Source organism: Thalassophryne amazonica, chromosome 2, assembly GCF_902500255.1.
Source record: "Thalassophryne amazonica chromosome 2, fThaAma1.1, whole genome shotgun sequence".
Lineage (NCBI taxonomy): Eukaryota > Metazoa > Chordata > Actinopteri > Batrachoidiformes > Batrachoididae > Thalassophryne > Thalassophryne amazonica.
Genome location: NC_047104.1, coordinates 9,211,104 through 9,226,643, shown reverse-complemented (window position 1 = coordinate 9,226,643; position 15,540 = coordinate 9,211,104). Strand labels below are relative to the sequence as shown.

Sequence of the window (15,540 nt, the reverse complement as noted above, 5' to 3'; positions counted from 1 at the left end):
TCACTCCCGGTCCGATTGGGGAGGGGCCCAGAGAAAACTACAGAGTCCGACATTGTTTTTGCAAAGTTACACACCGATTTAATGTTAATTTTAGTGACCTCCGATTGGCGTAACCGGGTGTCATTACTGCCGACGTGAATTACAATCTTACCAAATTTACGCTTAGCCTTAGCCAGCAGTTTCAAATTTCCTTCAATGTCGCCTGCTCTGGCCCCCGGAAGACAATTGACTATGGTTGCTGGTGTCGCTAACTTCACATTTCTCAAAACAGAGTCGCCAATAACCAGAGTTTGATCCTCGGCGGGTGTGTCGTCGAGTGGGGAAAAACGGTTAGAGATGTGAACGGGTTGGCGGTGTACACGGGGCTTCTGTTTAGGGCTACGCTTCCTCCTCACAGTCACCCAGTCAGCCTGCTTTCCCGGCTGCTCGGGATCTGCCAGGGGGGAACTAACGGCGGCTAAGCTACCTTGGTCCGCACCGACTACAGGGGCCTGGCTAGCTGTAGAATTTTCCACGGTGCGGAGCCGAGTCTCCAATTTGCCCAGCCTGGCCTCCAAAGCTACGAATAAGCTACACTTATTACAAGTACCGTTACTGCTAAAGGAGGCCGAGGAATAACTAAACATTTCACACCCAGAGCAGAAAAGTGCGGGAGAGACAGGAGAAGCCGCCATGCTAAATCGGCTAAGAGCTAGTAGCTACGCTAAGCTAGCGGATTCCTAAAAACACGCAAAGTGAATAATGTGTAAATAATTTAGAGGTGATTCAGCAGAAGGAGTGCTTTAGTTAAGGCACGTAAAGATTACACTGGGAAACAAATCGTAATCTAGATAACTAGATCAATCTAACTGCGCAGATTAAACAGCTAACAGATACAGAAAAGACAAAACAAGAAATAACAAAACTTAACAAATGATGTCATCAGTTCATATGCCCTGTTATCCCTCTGTGAGAAAAATAGGCTACACAGAAAATGGGAATGTTGTAAAAATTAAATAAAAAAAACAGCAACAAATCAAGCTTTGTTTTGGAGCTACTGTTAAAATAAGAGAAACGTTTTTAAAATCGATTTGTTCAGTAAACTTATTTCCCTTGCACCTCCAGCTCCTCACCAACAAGAAGTAATACAACCCCCTCAGCACCCCTACTTACAGTACCCCTGAACTTAGAATTTCTATCCGTACCATATTTTGGATGAATTGTGACTTTGACGATAAAAGCATGAAATTTGGCACAGTGTTCAAGCATACCCTAAAGATAATGATTGGCTATAGGGGCATCACAGAGGCAGCCATTTTCCAAGATGGCCACCATGCATTGTTGTTTTATTAGCAGCTCAGGCTCTAGACCACTAAAGGTCTTGATCCCGGTGCCTAACTCTACATTTTAAGGAAGAGGAATGCAGTGGTACTATTTACGAGGTCTCTTAGATAATAAACCGACCCTTTTATTTTATTTTTTTTAACTATATGGATTTGAATGACATGCGATTACACCAATCATGCTTGAACCCTCGTGCGCATGCGTGAGTTTTTTCACGCGTGTCGGTGACGTCATTTCCCTGTGGGCAGGCCTGGAGTGAGATGTGGTCCCGCCCTCTCGGCTGAATTCCTTTGTTTCACACGCTGCTCGAGACGGCGCGCGTTGCTTTATCAAAATTTTTTCTGGACCTGTGAGGAATATCCGAGTGGACACTATTCGAGAAATTAAGCTGGTTTTCTGTGAAAAGTTTAACGGCTGATGAGAGATTATGGGGTGTTTCTGTCGGTGTAAGGACTTCCCACGGAGCGGGACGTCGCGCAGCGCTTCCAGGCGCTGTCGTCGGCCTGTTTCGAGCTGAAATCATCCTAATTTAAGGCTTAATTCACCCAGGACATCGTGAGAGAACAGAGAAGATTCAGAAGAGGCCGGCATGAGGAATTTATGCGGACATTCCACTGTTTAAGGACATTTTTTTAATGAAAGACGTACGCGCAAATTTGCCGAGTCGTTTCCGTGACGACTCAGCAAATCTGTGTGCACCGCGACAGGAAAAACACCTCCGTGTTGAAAACCATTTGTAGAATTCAGGCGGCTTTTAATGGCTTTCAACAAGTGAGTAACTGAGAAATTGTTTAACAGCTTGGGCATGTTCCAACTTCCCCGTTAAGATTTCCAACGGAGGTGTTTTTCCTGCCGCGACCCCCCGCGGTCGGGTCCAGCCCGACATGCGACTCTGCCCGCACGTTCTTTCATTACAAAATGACCGTTAACAATGGAATGTCCGAATAAACTCCTCATGCCGACTTCTGAAAGTTCTCTGTTCTCTGACGACTTACTGCGTCAACAGAGCCTGAAATGTGGAAGTTTTCAACTTGAAACGGCGAGACGCTGCCGCCTCGAAGCGCAGATCGCCGTCAGGCGCCGTGGACCGTCCTTACAGCGACACTACCAGACCAAAATCTCTCATCAGCCGTTAAAATTTTTACCGAAAACCAGCTGAATTTATTGAATGGTGTCCACTCAGTTGTGCCTTACAGTTTTGAAAAAATTTTTATCAAACAAAGCAACAGTCTCTGAGCCATTCCTAAACAATGAAAAAAATCGACGAGCGGGTGGACGACTCCTCACTCAAAGACTGCCCACAGGCGAATGACGTAACCGACAGGCGTGAAAAAACTCTCGCATGCCCACGAGGGTTCAAGCATGTCTGATGTAATCACACGTGATTCAAATCCATATGGTTTTTGAAAAAAATAATAAGGTCGGATACTTTTCTAATAGACCTCGTATATCCCCAAACGATGAGTCATGGAGGGATATTATGGTTTTTCGTGGACCACCACCGTGTCCACCACTGCAGAGTTTTCACATTAGTGCGTTAACTCTAAGAGCTTTCATCCAATTCTTTTCAAATTATCTGGAAACATTCATAGCGCCCTGAGAATGAAGTCTATTGATTTTGGTAATGCTAGGACCTTCCCTCTAGCGTCACCATTAGGTCAAACGATTAAATTAGGAATAGTGTATCTTGAAAAGCTTTCATCTAAATCAGGGGTGGCCAAGTTCGGTCAATGAAAGGCTCATTAAAAGTCTGCTAACGAGTCTTTCATTGGATTCAGGTGTGTTGGAGCAGGGAGACAACTAAGAGTGTCAGGAATGTGGCTCTCGAGGACCGAACTTGGCCACCCCTGATCTAAATCAATGAGATCTAATGTTTTTTTGTTTGTTTGATTGTTTTTTGTTTTTAAAGACAACAAAAAAAGAGGTCACACAGTGAATGCTGAAATGCAACTCTAGCTCTGAAAACACAACTGCAGTGGGTAGCATAGTGACAGCAAAAAAAGATGTCACAGTGATCATTAAGTGCAACATTAATTCTGAATACACAAGCCACCACAGTGGCAAAACACTTTCCACTGCATCCCTTTCTTGCATCCACAGCAGAGAAATTTACATCAGACCCTGGTAGATTCTGCTGATAGAAGTTCAGATATGGTTTTGTGTCCTTCCCTATGTCTGCCACGTGTTGAATTAGCTGAACATTTCAGTATCTCACCTCTATCTTCCTGACACAGAACACATTTATTCCAGTCTGTGGTCAGGCACTGTGTATCTGACACAGAGTCACTCACTAGGGTCCACTAACTTGAGTAGTTTGGTCTCACTATGCTACAAGAACACTATGTACTAGCTCTAGCACCACCAATCCAGCATCAGCTGAAACCACCAGGAAGGACTGACAGCTGCTAGCACAGTCACATGGAAGAGTCGTGTCTCCGCTAGTGAACAGACAAACTCGACACGCCTGCCTGTTAGATCCAAACAACACTTCCTGTGCCTTGATCCTCTCTGTGGAAGAAGGTGTCTCGCTTTATCCTCAGCCTGCAGGAGCTTCTCATTGAAAACGTGTCTGAGATCTTTGACACACGAACACTTAAATACCTTCCTATGTCTGTGTGGCTGCTCACAGTGGTGGCAGGGTTGGATTGTGACAGCCAAGTCTCAGGGGAGGTTGAGCAGATCCGGACTGAGCTGAGACGTGGTGCCTGGATGTATTAGAGGGGGAATTACACGACAGCAGCCCCACGTGAGCGTCTTATCTGGTGGCTGCTGCGTCTTCTCAGAGCTCCTTCTCACTGGAGGCCTTCAGGGAGCATGTGCGTGTGACCGTGCTCCTCTGCAGGTAGCGCCACATACAGTACTGCAAATCGCAGAGTGGAAGACGTCCAGAAGAAGAAACCTGGAGTTTCATGTCTATTAATGTAGAATCTTTTTTTGGTGTGATTATTAATGTTTTCAATTTTCTTCACTGTAACACCGCGGTCTGTGCAGCAGAAACGAACACACCAGCATGTCAAAAAAAAAGTAATGTGCCACTAAAAACTACCTCCAACCTTCAAACATTGCAGTTCCTTGACTGGCCACTTGAGGCTAGCTCCAAAAGTGAACAGGCTTCCATAGATGCCCATGTTAAAGTGTTCCGAGCAGAAATACAGCAATGTTGTATACTTTTCAATATCAGTGAAGCATTTTTCAATTTTGACCCTTGTGTAGTCCTTCGTTGACCCTTACTTGGCTGCAGCTGCCACCCTGGGATGGCCACCATACATATTTTTGTGTAGGTGATGGTACACTGACGATGGATTGTCAGTGTCGTTTAAGGTGCGTTTACACATAACCAAGACACGTTACGAATGTCATTTTTCTGTCATTTGTGACACATTCCTGACATTCTTAATGTGACTTAACGAACTGAATAGGTTTCTTAATAGTGCGTGTTGGTGCGTGATATTCTTGATATTTGTGGAGCATGTTTTTGCCTGTTAAAAAATCTTCCATGAATGTCACACACCACCCTCATCTCGTCTCATGTCCTAGAGGTTGCAACTGAGCGTATTGATCCGTCTTGATGAGTAGTGATCCTTAATAGAACATGACAACGTTCGTAGTGGTTCCTGTGATGGTTCTTGGAGCCCAGACTGTCACGCGTTATTACGAAGTGACATGGAAACTGTCAAGTTTTGACGCGACTTGTAACGCGGTGTCACATTTCACTGCGCACCACGACAAATCAGTTTTCTGTCACGTGCACACAATTAAACTCGGCTCCAAGTGTCGTTCCACAGTTCCTGCTGAAGCTCCTCAGGACGCTCCTGCAGGTGTTCCACCTGCTGTTGTAACTGATGAGTGGGAGAACGAGTCTGAGCCAGAGTGAGAGGAGACTCACGTGCAGCCAGACATCTCTGCACCTCCTCCAGTCCGGCGGAAGAAGAAGTGCGCGCACAATTAAACCCTGCTGCACCGCATTCAGTTTGATTGCTGACACCAAGTCAGCTAAAAGTCTAATTTCAGTGCTCTTCAGCGCGCTCCTGCAGGTGTTCCACCTGCTGCATGTGCCTGATGTTTGGGAAAATGCGCGAGATGAGAGCCGCATGAAGCCACACATCTGGCTTTGTCCTCCTCCTCTCTGTGCTACTCCATGGCACAGAGCCCAACTACGCATGCAGTCACAAAGATCTTCTGAAAAACTGGAGCGATCTGAATTCGGTTGAATTCAGATGAATATGGGTGTGTGTGTGGAGACAATTCACCTCGTTCACAACGTGACAGAACTTAACGATGCGCTGTTACGTGCAATAGCGCACAACAACACGGAACACTATTCTTGACTGTGCCTAATGGTTCCTGATAATTCTCCAGCAACGCGTGCCATTAATCGTAACGTGTGGTAACAGGTTGCAGCAGTTCCTGAGGAGGCCTGACGCCTCTGCCCCGAATCATCACATTCATGATCAGCGGCCAAGAATGTGTACTTCGTGGCATTCGTGACTTGTCGTTATGTGTAAATGAAGCATAAAACTTGAGTTATGCAGCTCCAACTCTGTAACTCCGTGTCATGCAATGACGTGCGTGACAGTTTTAAAGTTATCCGTCTCTGGATTATCCTTTATTATGGACTTTGACCCTCAACAAGCTTTTCTTTCTACAACCATCTCCAAATCAAAGGTAAGGTGTACATTTTCCTCTTTGACCGACTTTGTGCTGTAAATGTGCAGACTTTTCTGATCCATTTATTAGCGTGTGCGCTATATAATATAATGGGAGACGATGGATTTAAAGCAGAAAAGTGTCAAATCACAGCCTTTTGTGTCTGATTTAACAGGTGCACGTCCAGGCTGCGGCTCCAAGTCTGAGCACGGTGTGAAAAAAAAAACAAAAACAAAAAAAAACGGTCAGGCTTTTACACACCCTATATAAAAACACACCATTTTAATTCAATACATAGTATATTAACACATTATTCATATTGCATTAAAAGGCTTTATTAACAATTGAATCATTTATTATAATGAAATTAAATAATTTAGTTCATTAAGACTTTGACCAAATGTTTGAACTCAACAAATTGACATATTTTCATCCTCCTCATTTGTTATCATCATTTATAATGGTTGAGTTAGTTAACTCAGTTTACAGTCGGCTATATGAGAATCTTCATATTGTAAGTAACAGTTTTGCCTTTTGTTAAATTGTTGATTGGCCTATAAATCATCAGTCACTCCAAACAATTTCTACTGTCATTAAGTGGTGCATCATATTTGATTTGAATGTATTCATTGGCAGCATGTTAAAGGGCATTCAGGGTGTAATTTACTTTTGTAAATAAAATCCACACATACTATCGTAACAGTTGTGAAATAAATTACCTCTGGGTAACTGTTCTTGGTGCTTGAATGCACCTGACTGAATGATGTCCGTTTAATAACTTCTTTTTATTCTGCTCTGATTTCTTCCTTTGTAGACCTTGATGTCAACCTTTTCATATTTTTATTTATGTATTACCTTATGCGCATGTACCAGCAGTCTTTGCAGCCCAGGGTTCAATAATTCTTTTTTTATTAATTCATTTTTCCGTCATCACTGTGGAGTACATAGGACAGAGACGGCGCCTTTAACGGCTTCCACCTCTGGAACAATTATTTCATTTTCTGCTGTTGTGAAATTCTTCTGTTTTTGTACCTTTTGAGTCCATCTCTTATTTCTAATTAAGCTTATTTCGCTTTTGTTCCACACAGCACTAAACGGACGTCCTTGTACAGAGAAATTGAATTGTGGCAGGATGCAGCCCGCGACGGCACCCGTCACTTTAGAAAGATTCTGATTAGTAAACGTGTGCCAAGTGGTGAGAACAAATGTTACCTGCATGTCTTAAATCCAGCATTAATTTTGCGTAGGCAGTTATTTTGTTCAGCGAATAAAAACCTGTCTGCACACACGTTAGCGAACATCAGCACCGCAGCTTTTAAAAGGTCCTACATACAACTTCCTCATATTCACTTTTTTTCATAGTCACTTTTTGTCTTATTTGGAGTTTTTATCGACTTTTTGGAGTTTTTATCAACATTTCGATCGATTAGATACTAACTGTAATCTTCATTTGTCTTATTATCTTTCAACACCAGAGGGCACAATTCCAGTGGAACATTTTGAAATTGTTACATTTAAAACAGTTGATGAGGTAATGAGGCTTCATTTCGTGCTACATGTGATGTCTCCTTTTCATAAGAACTCCAGAACAATGTTTTGAAACACTACTGTTGGAAAGGTTTTGAAATGTTCAGGAACAGTGTTTGAGGTTTACCGTCGCTAATTTGCAGTACCGACTCAAGGGTTTGGTGTTTGTTTTCAGCTGCTTGTATTTGCAGCAGGCATCCTGTTTCTCTCAGACTGTGTGTGTGTGTGTGTGTGTGTATATATATATATATATATATATATATATATATATATATATATATATATATATATATATATATATATATATATATATATATATATATATGGAGGGAGCCATAGAGAGGAAGATCTCGTGGCTGGAGTTGTGGAAGGCAGAACCCTACCGCATTAATTTCTTAATCCAGTCAGTCTATGATGTCCTACCCAGCCTGTTGAACCTTTTCACTTGGGGCAAGGCTGATACCTCAGCATGCCCCTTGTGTCAGGGAAGAGGAACTCTGGAGCACATCCTCAGCAGCTGCCGTAAAGCGCTGGGGGATGGTCGCTATTGCTGGCGCCATGACCAGGTGCTGAAAGCAGTTGCTGAGTCCATCAGTACTGCCATAGACCAGAGCAAGAGCTTGAAACCATTAAGGCGGGAAATCTCATTTGTGCGAGCTGGAGAACAACCACCCGCCCGGCCGAAGGCCCAGACAGGCCTCCTGGGAGCAGCGAAGGACTGGCAGTTAAGGGTGGACCTGGGGAAACAGCTTCATTTTCCTGAAAACATCATGGAAACCAGCCTTAGACCAGACATCGTCCTGTTCATCCAAGCAGGTCATTATGCTGGAGCTTACAGTGCCCTGGGAGGAGAGAATGGAGGAAGCCAGTGAGAGGAAGAGGGAGAAGTACGCTGAGCTGGTGGAGGAGTGCCGCAGACGGGGGCGGCATGCGAGGTGCCTTACGTCGAAGTTGGAGGAAGGGGCTTTGCAGGAAAGTCACTCTGCAAGGCCTACAGCCTCCTGGGCATCACCGGTGCACGCAAGAGAAAGGCCATCACTACAGCATCCGAGGCTGCAGAGAGAGCCTCACGGTGGCGGTATGTAACCACCACATATATATATATATATATACACTCAACAAAAATATAAACGCAACACTTTTGGTTTTGCTCCCATTTTGTATGAGATGAACTCAAAGATCTAAAACTTTTTCCACATACACAATATCACCATTTCCCTCAAATATTGTTCACAAACCAGTCTAAATCTGTGATAGTGAGCACTTCTCCTTTGCTGAGATAATCCATCCCACCTCATAGGTGTGCCATATCAAGATGCTGATTAGACACCATGATTAGTGCACAGGTGTGCCTTAGACTGTCCACAATAAAAGGCCACTCTGAAAGGTGTAGTTTTATCACACAGCACAATGCCACAGATGTCGCAAGATTTGAGGGAGTGTGCAATTGGCATGCTGACAGCAGGAATGTCAACCAGAGCTGTTGCTTGTGTATTGAATGTTCATTTCTCTACCATAAGCCATCTCCAAAGGCGTTTCAGAGAATTTGGCAGTACATCCAACCAGCCTCACAACCGCAGACCACGTGTAACCACACCAGCCCAGGACCTCCACATCCAGCATGTTCACCTCCAAGATCGTCTGAGACCAGCCACTCGGACAGCTGCTGAAACAATTGGTTTGCATAACCAAAGAATTTCTGCACAAACTGTCAGAAACCGTCTCAGGGAAGCTCATCTGCATGCTCGTCGTCCTCATCGGGGTCTCGACCTGACTCCAGTTCGTCGTCGTAACCGACTTGAGTGGGCAAATGCTCACATTCGCTGGCGTTTGGCACGTTGGAGAGGTGTTCTCTTCATGGATGAATCCCGGTTCACACTGTTCAGGGCAGATGGCAGACAGCGTGTGTGGCATCGTGTGGGTGAGCAGTTTTCTGATGTCAATGTTGTGGATCGAGTGGCCCATGGTGGCGGTGGGGTTATGGTATGGGCAGGCGTCTGTTATGGACGAAGAACACAGGTGCATTTTATTGATGGCACTTTGAATGCACAGAGATACCGTGACGAGATCCTGAGGCCCATTGTTGTGCCATACATCCAAGAACATCACCTCATGTTGCAGTAGGATAATGCACGGCCCCATGTTGCAAGGATCTGTACACAATTCTTGGAAGCTGAAAATGTCCCAGTTCTTGCATGGCCGGCATACTCACCCATTGAGCATGTTTGGGATGCTCTGGACCACCGTATACGACAGCGTGTACCAGTTCCTGCCAATATCCAGCAACTTCACACAGCCATTGAAGAGGAGTGGACCAACATTCCACAGGCCACAATTGACAACCTGATCAACTCTATGCGAAGATGTGTTGCACTGCATGAGGCAAATGGTGGTCACACCAGATACTGACTGGTATCCCCCCCCCAATAAAACAAAACTGCACCTTTCAGAGTGGCCTTTTATTGTGGACAGTCTAAGGCACACCTGTGCACTAATCATGGTGTCTAATCAGCATCTTGATATGGCACACCTGTGAGGTGGGATGGATTATCTCAGCAAAGAAGTGCTCACTATCACAGATTTAGACTGGTTTGTGAACAATATTTGAGGGAAATGGTGATATTGTGTATGTGGAAAAAGTTTTAGATCTTTGAGTTCATCTCATACAAAATGGGAGCAAAACCAGAAGTGTTGCGTTTATATTTTTGTTGAGTGTATATATATATATATATATATATATATATATATATATATATATATATATACGAGGTCTGTGAGAAAAGTAACAGACCTTTTTATTTTTTTCAAAAACTATGTGGATTTGAATCACGTGCGTTACATCAGACAAGCTTGAACCCTCGTGGGCATGCAAGAGTTTTTTCACGCCTGTCGGTTACGGAGTGGTTCACCCCTCCCGTCGGAATCTCTTTGTCTGAGAATTTCCTGAGACTGACGCTTTGCTTGATCAAAATTTTTTCAAAACTGTGAGGCACATCGAAGTGGACACCATTCGAGAAATTCAGCTGGTTTTCTCTGAAAATTTTAACGGCTGATGAGAGATTATGGACTGTTGCTGTCGCTTTAAGGACTGCCCGCAGAGCGGGACGTCGCGACGTGCCCTGAGCCGCCGCTGTCTGCCTGTTTCGAGCTGAAAGCTTCCAAATTTAAGCCTCTGTTGACCCAGGACGTCGTGACAGAACAGAGAACTTTCAGAAGAGGTCGGGATCAGCAGTTTATCCGGATATTCCACTGTTAAAGGAGATTTTGTAATGAAAGAAAGTGCGTACGGGTCCGCGCGTCGGGACACAGCCGGCGCCACGCGCCGCCACAGGAAAAACACCTCTGTTGGAAGCCTTAAGGACAAGTTGGAACATGTCCAGCTGTTAAACAATTTCTCAGATACTCACTCAACTGAAAGCCATCAAAAGCCGCCTGGTTTTTACAAATGGTTATTCACACGAAGGTGTTTTTCCTGTGCCGCCGCACCGACCCGTCCGCACATCTTTCATTAATAAAATCTCCTTTAACAGTGGAATGTCTACTCTTTTAAATTAATTTATTAAGAACTGGAGCAGCCTGCGGCCTCAACCTTATCTAAATTGTGGGTCTTTTAGCGAAGCTGCATGGCCCAAGCAGAGGGTCACCCCTTTGAGTCTGTTCTGCTTGAGGTTTCTTTCTCAGGAGTTTTTCCTAACCAATGTCGCCTGTGTTCTTGCTCTGGGGGTTGGTAGGGTTAGATCTTACTTGTGTGAAGCGTCTTGAGGCCACTTTGTTTTGATTTGGCACTATATAAATTAAAATAAATTGAAATTCAAAATTATGAGCCGCTTATTTTCTCAGTAATTAAATGGACCTAATGGATTATGCTACTGATGGTTCCTAAAAGTGCTAACGCTGTTAGCATACATCTTTAAGTAAGAGGAGAGCTTTATTCAGTGTAAACATTGCAGCAGGAACATCTTAGATAATGCGTTAGGACATTTCGACACAAAAGAAGGTCGATTATTTCAGGTGTTTGTAAAACAGATTGACACACATCCATCCACAACAGCTTGCAGCCGCTGACAGTGGACTCCGACATTATGAGTGGCAGAGACAATGGACCCAGTCTCTGTCACTCAAAGCAACCATGCCCATAATTATCCAGAACGACAGCTTAAACTAAGAAGTTATAAATAAAAAATTAATCTCTGTACAATTGTCATGGAGGAGGAAACTTTCTATAGAGACCAAAACTGTGTTTCTGTACCAGCCTGTAAACATGTTTATTTCTGATCTGAAAGTGGACATTTTACTATGGAATTGAATGGGAACCTGCTCACTTTTGGAGCCACCCTCAAGTGGCCAGTCAGGGAATTGTAACACTTTCTTCTTCATCTGAGACCATCGTAGCTTACTGATAGTTTCTCCCCACGGTTCCAAGCTTAACATGTTGCCTGACAGAGACGTTAACGAGCATCTCATCACATCATCCTCATTATTTCATCGTGTAATATGTTGAGTTACAAAGATGATAGTATTTATTCTTTACAGCAGCTTTCTGGTGGACTCACCCACTCGCTCACCGCTCACAGTACAACACAACCTTTTTTAATCACATTTTGGATGCTGTTTATACATTTTTTGCAGCCGCTCGTTCAGCTTCCAGGCAGTTCCAAGACACACAAATGCCCGTCTGAGTGCAAAAACCCTGAGACACATGATAAATGTTCGAGCAAAGACAAGCGTATGGAAGTGGCTGCGAACATTCAGCGCCATGCTGAGATAAATATCTGCTTTGTTTATTTTCATGGTTGAGAGTGTTTGTTTGAAGGAGATGGACGGGGTGGGGTGGGGTGGGGGGGTAGATAAACAAACTATGATGAACTGTAGGGAAGCTGGAACTGGTACCGGGCCGGGTTTGCAAATAAAGAGCACTCTGAAGAGTTATGTCTTAAGGTGAGCTGTCCGTGGTGCTGATCAGGTGCAGAACACATTAATGATGTGCATTTCTATGATTGTTAGACGAGCTGGAAAAAAATGACAGCATTAATATTATTTAAAAAATGGGGGGGGGGGGGAATTAAAATTATGTAATGCACATTAATTGTATAATTTTTCATGAATACTGATCAAATTAACCCCCAGGAAAATTAATTTGGATGTGTATCTGCTGTTTGTGACTTTTCTTCTCCTTTTGCCTCATGTCAAACACAATAAGATTATTGTTTGATTAATTAGCAGTTCTTTTTGTCATCTAATTGTGTTATATGAATAAACAAACACGTTTGTCTGTGTATGTTAAAAAAAAAAGTGCCACAACTGGTGTGAACATCAGAATTTAATCAACTGAAGAGAATCTCAGGGAAACAGTATTTCAGTTGGATGATATTAACTTAAAAATCATAGCAGTCCTGATATAAGGAGGGCACTCACTCAAACCCCGAGCTCACATTAATAAACACCCAAACTGATCAACATCTGAGCATCTGGAAAGAGAGATCCAGAGATCAGCCTCGTCTCCTTTTTCAGTGTATTATATGTTTTACTGATCCCTACCGCTAGCCACCTACCTTTTAACCTGTACCAATTCACAAACACACTCAGTGCTAGCACAGCAAGTAGTGGAACTAAGGAGTTAAGTTACCAACTAGGGTGACATAACCTGATGCTAACATTAGCATGTAAACCTGCAAGCGTTACATAATGTGATGTTAACAGGCTGACATTAGCATGTACCCTGCAAATGTTACATAATGTGATGCTAACACATTCACACTAGCATAAGAACTCATGAGTGTTGCACAATGTGATGCTACCAGGTTAACGTTAGCATAAGAACCCGGGAGCATCACACAGTGCAGCCACTGGGCTATGTTTGTATGAAAACACGCAATGATAACTGGCTGACGTTGGCAGGAAAACATGCAGGTGTCATATAATGCAGTGGTAACAGGCCAGCGTTTGCTTGAAAACCTGCAAGCATTACATAATGCGATGCTAACAGGCTAATGTTAGCATGCAAACTCACAAGCATCACATAATGCAATGCTAACATGTCAGCATTAGCTTCAAAACATTGTTTTCAATTATGTTTGCATTATGTGATGCTGACATGTTTAAAACATGCCAGCATCACATAATGCAATACAGACAGGCTGTTTGCATGTCACATAATGCGATGCTAACCGGTCAACATGAGCATGAAAACTCACGAACGTCACGTAGCGTGATGCTAACAGGCTACTATTAGCATAAGCTGTTTGCCTGCATTGTGAGCAATGGGATTTATACATCCTTTAAAAAAGCATATTTGTTTCCAATTTTCCTTAGAAAAGTCTTACTAGAGCTTATATTTTATTTTCTGTGTTTTTGTGTCCCCGGAAGTAGCAAAGCTGTGTGCAACATTTTCTTCCAAATTCATTTTTCAAGAATGTCTTTCATTTTTTACTCTTTTTGTACTTTGTTTTGATTTTTCATATTGTAAAATCAGTAATTTTCTGTGACAAAATATCTAACTGGAAGGATGAAAATTATTGGCTAATTGGCTATGATTTACTGTTAAATTAACAGTGTTTTTTGTCTCTCTTTGAGGTCTCTCAGAGTTGATCCATGACAACTTGACAGAATCCAAGAGGACTATTAATCTCCTGCAGAGAATGAACATCTACCAAGAGGTGTTTCTTGGTGTTCTCTACAGACTGCTGCCCATACAGGTAACACACATCGCTGAGTGCATGTTATAATGCATGACAACAACAGTAGCAACACATAATCCATTCATAGCTGCTGTAGGGTCCAAAAAAAGTGATTGGCTGCTTATTTAATTTGTAATTAATTTATTTGTAAATGATTTAATTTTTTTTGGAATTTTAAATCACGCCCCAGTATAATACAGTATATTTTTCAATTTCAATTTTCAATTTATTTTCATTTATATATAGAATACAGTATAGAATACTTTGTATTTCCTCAACCCAAGGAGGTGATGTTTTCTCTGATGTTTGTTAGCAGGATGATCTGGAATAGACTCTGGAACTGTGTAGTACATAGCAACATTTCACTCAAAAAGTTGTGAGAGAATGTTTATAAAATTTGGTGAGCAGATGGATAATGCCTGAGAAAATGGGGCATTTTATTTTGAATTTGATCCAGAACATATTTTTGATCCAGGATTCAGAAGTTGGAAGCATTCAGCAGCATTTAATAAAAAAAATAAAAAATCCATGAACAATAAACTTTTGATTAAAATTTTGTGAGCAGATGAATAATGTCTGAGGAAATAATTTATGTAATCTTTTGAGTTGATATGGAACATTAGCGATGTGACAACATTGAACTGTAAAAGTTCTGAATGGCTCTTGATGGCAGTGAGGGAGTATGTGGTCTTGGCAGCGCTATGCGCTCTCTGAGTACCTTCTAGTTCTCTTAGTGTTAAGTGACCAGCATTCCTGTGATTTTTTTCTGATGCTGTGCTGCAGAACCTGCAGCTGTTTAATGGACTCTTTCAGGCGTTATTAACTCGGCACCTCCACCCGTCGTCAGTTGTTAGGCTCTGCGTCCTCAGAGGAAAAGCTGTCGGTGCCTCCGTCTTGGTTAGCTGAGGCCTGGCTGCTTATCGCCATCAGCGGTCCAACCAACCAACCGACCAACACATCAAGCAGTGAAATATCACAGCAAACTTTGGAAATGCCACAGTGTTTTTAGCCACTGTAATTACTGGTGAGGTATTTGTTCAGAGTACTTAAGGATGACGGCGTGTGTGTGTGTGTGTGTGTGTGTGTGTGTGTGTGTGTGTGTGTGTGTGTGTGTGTGTGTGTGTGTGTGTGTGTGTGTGTGTGTGTGCGTGCGTGCGTGTCCAGTCCTATCTGGAGCCGATGTATTTCTATATTTACACAGTGTTTTCACTTCAAGCGGTGTACGTGATCGCTTTGTACCTGACGGCGTGGCTGCTGTCGGGTTCGTGGCTGGCCGGGGTGCTCACCGGCTTCTGGTACATCCTCAACAGGTAGGTCATTTGTGCATGTTGCTGGGATTTTGAGAGTGCCATAGCCTTTTTAAGGT

The 15,540-nt window shown here is 43.0% G+C and overlaps 1 protein-coding gene across 4 annotated transcripts in view; it reads left to right on the top strand.

The window, feature by feature from the left end:
• LOC117522157 (probable C-mannosyltransferase DPY19L3) overlaps positions 1-15,540 on the top strand; it is a 152,370-nt gene that overhangs the window by 43,741 nt on the left and 93,089 nt on the right. For all 4 annotated transcript variants that reach the window (XR_004564159.1, XM_034183538.1, XM_034183547.1 and 1 more), the window contains 2 exons: positions 14,071-14,192; positions 15,339-15,484. Coding sequence is in view for 3 of the 4 variants with exons in the window: in XM_034183538.1 (XP_034039429.1) it covers positions 14,071-14,192; positions 15,339-15,484 (268 nt within the window). In the remaining variant the exon portion in view is untranslated. The remainder of the gene's footprint in view (positions 1-14,070; positions 14,193-15,338; positions 15,485-15,540) is intronic.